The 3,195-nt window shown below is 52.7% G+C and overlaps 1 protein-coding gene across 1 annotated transcript; it reads left to right on the top strand.

Annotated features, from left to right (window-relative positions):
- The first annotated feature begins 514 nt into the window (after nt 1–514).
- Nucleotides 515–2,756, top strand: pou4f4 (POU class 4 homeobox 4). The gene is made up of 2 exons (XM_030100782.1): nt 515–741; nt 1,701–2,756. Exons 1-2 carry the CDS (start codon nt 622–624, stop codon nt 2,622–2,624), a joined length of 1,044 nt encoding a protein of 347 aa, XP_029956642.1. The 5' UTR covers nt 515–621; the 3' UTR covers nt 2,625–2,756.
- The last annotated feature ends 439 nt before the right edge of the window (nt 2,757–3,195 follow it).

Genomic DNA, 3,195 nt, shown 5'->3' with positions numbered 1-3,195 from the left:
GGACTCTAACAGTCTATCCTGGCTTTCTTTGACCCCATCCGTTTAGATGGTTGAGCCTGGCCCTGCACAGAACCATCTGACTGGAATCGGTGTTTTTGCCTCCTTTGCGCTTCACGCGCACGTCTGTTTCCTTCCTTTTTATAGCACACATAGCTTGATTCAACCAAAACATTAATTTTTTTAGCAGTGCAAATAAAATCCGACCTTTCTCTCGCCTTGGCACGCTTGTGGGCGTGGCCTCGCCCGGGTCCTTTCATGTGATTGGCAGATTTTTCCGGCGGGAGGGGGTGAGGCTCGTCCAATGAGGAGGCGCGTGCGCGCCCGTTGGTCCAATATAGACGCTGCAGGCGAGCAGCGTCTTTATTATAGAAGTGGCTGACAGTGGGAAGAGGATCCAGAGGACCCGCTGGAGTCCGGGAGTTACCGCTCCTGATCGTTTCTCGTCTTTCTTCAGAGCCGATTCCCTCTCCCCGCGCATCTTTCTTCTGTCCTCTCCTGAAACCCCCCGCTGCGCCAGGCAGTTCCGTCACTTTCCTCTCTGAGGCGCTTCTTCCTGGAAAAACCATCAAGACGGAGCTGAACGGGGAAGACGGACAGCGACCCTCCTTAACTTCTGCAATCATGATGTCGATGAACAGCAAGCAGCCTTTCAGCATGCACCCCATCCTGCACGAGCCCAAATACACCCCGCTGCACTCCAGCTCGGAGGCCATCCGCAGGGCCTGCCTGCCCACGCCGTCGGTGAGTCCAGCCTCCCGCACAGCCAGCAGAGCCCCGGGAAAACCCCGGGTTCCATCCAGTTACGTCCTGTCGTGATTATAAATCCTCCGGTTGATGGGTTATGAATGAACGCGTGAAGACGCACACTTTTCATGTGTCTAGATTTTATCATCATGTATTTGCAACAACAATTAAAAAAACTGTTAGTATGAATTTATATAATATATAATAAATGAATCGCAGTCAGTCAGTGCAGTCTCAGCAGGTTACTAAAGCCAAATCCTTGATTTTTAAAGAATGAAGTGCATGAACCAAATCTAAATTTGGAAAATATAATCGATTCTTTCTTTTTTAAATTCTGTTAATAGCAAACATGTCATAATAATCTAATGCACATATGAAAACTCATTCCAGAGAACTAGCAGAGAAAACAAGACAGGGAGGGTTCTGCTGGAGCATCTTCAGCGCGCACAGCGGACCCTGGACGAGTGAAGCCGGAGAGGCCGCGTGGACTCTGAGCGCGTGTTATCTCATATTGTCCCCATTCATATTCAAACTCACACCCGTCTCATTTCATTGTCCGCAGAAATTATTCAGGAGATCGTAAATATTAATTTTAAATGAATATCCCTCCACACTGACACACTTTCCAGGCGTTAGACGCGTCCGAGCTGGATGAGATTTCATTATGAGAAAAACTTAAGAGACGGAGATGAACTTTATTTTGTAGTTTTACGCGTTAAATGAGGAGTTGATGCTGTGAAAATGACTCGAGTCTGGAAATCCACTTTATTTTACGCAGAACAGTTTTCCAGTTGTGTAAGTTTGTTTGGAAACTTGTACAATGTTAAGTTATAAAAACAATGTTTTATTAAGTAAATGTGGGGTAAAGAAGGTGGTGTTTAAATGGACCGGAGCCGTCCAGAGCGGCCCGCAGGACCTCCTCCCCCCTCACCGCTGTGGTTTCTGCTCCTCCGCAGCTTCAGGGCAACATCTTCGCCGGATTCGACGAGACGCTGCTGCAGCGCGCCGAGGCGCTGGCCGCCGTGGACATCGTGGCGCAGAAGAGCCACCCGTTCAAGCCGGACGCCACCTACCACACCATGACCACGATGACCAGCATGCCCTGCACCCCCACCTCGTCCTCCGCGCACCTGCACCACCCGTCCGTGCTGACCTCGCACCACCACCCGGCGCACCACCAGCCGGCGCAGGGCCTGGAGGGGGACCTGCTGGACCACCTCACCCCGGGCATCTCCCTGGGCGGCATGCCCGGCTCGGACGTCTGCTCCACGGCCTCGCACACCGCCCACGCCCACATGTCGGCCATCAACCACATGCAGCACCACCACCACCCGCAGTCCATGAACATGCACCCGCACGGCCTGGGCTCCCACGGCTCCCTGGGGAGCGCCGGCGGGGACGCGGAGCCGGACCCGCGGGAGCTGGAGTCCTTCGCGGAGAGGTTCAAACAGAGGCGGATCAAGCTCGGGGTGACCCAGGCGGACGTGGGCGCGGCCCTGGCCAACCTGAAGATCCCCGGGGTGGGCTGCCTGAGCCAGAGCACCATCTGCAGGTTCGAATCCCTGACGCTGTCGCACAACAACATGGTGGCGCTGAAGCCGATCCTGGAGGCCTGGCTGGAGGAGGCGGAGCGCGCGCAGCGGGAGAAGATGTCCAAGCCGGAGATCTTCAACGGGGGCGACAAGAAGAGGAAACGCACGTCCATCGCGGCCCCGGAGAAGCGCTCCCTGGAGGCTTATTTCGCCGTGCAGCCGCGGCCTTCGTCGGAGAAGATCGCCGCGATCGCCGAGAAGCTGGACCTGAAAAAGAACGTGGTCCGGGTTTGGTTTTGCAATCAGAGGCAAAAGCAGAAACGAATGAAGTTTTCTGCGACGCACTAACTAAGACCAGCACAGCCGCGGGTTTCTGCCCCGTTTACAACCACAGAGACAAACCAGAGACAATCTGCTGCTGCTGCTGCGCACTGTCAGAATTACAAAGAAAAAACTAAACAAGGTACACCGTTGTGCCTTTTCATTCTGGAGCAGACGTGATGAAAACATTAACGCCGATTATTCATTCTAGTTTTTTCAGATAAACCTCTCATGATCACAAAATAATCCTTATCAAAAATCACAAAAACGGCAATTTCCTATTTATTTAAGCCAAAAAGATCAATTTCTGGACAAAACAGTGAGCGCAGCGCGTTTAAAGCTGAGCAGCTGTCGGGTTTTTACGCACCAGAACATGAACTGCAGTGACGGAAACAGCCACACATGAACAGCCTCGTCGTGTTTCCGTTTTCTTTTTGAAGCACAACATCACCGACGAGCCGCACACAAGCAGCCGCGTTGTGTTTCTTCTTTCTCTTTGAAGCAAAACGCAACGAAAAAAGAAAAACCCTCCGGGGCGTAGAGACGCTGAGAGGTCCGGGATGGATGGAGCGCGATCAAACTCTGGATACAACGGTGT

The sequence above is a fragment of the Salarias fasciatus genome, chromosome 10 (assembly GCF_902148845.1).
Source record: "Salarias fasciatus chromosome 10, fSalaFa1.1, whole genome shotgun sequence".
In the NCBI taxonomy this organism is placed as follows: domain Eukaryota; kingdom Metazoa; phylum Chordata; class Actinopteri; order Blenniiformes; family Blenniidae; genus Salarias; species Salarias fasciatus.
This window is presented reverse-complemented; position numbering and strand designations above follow the sequence as displayed.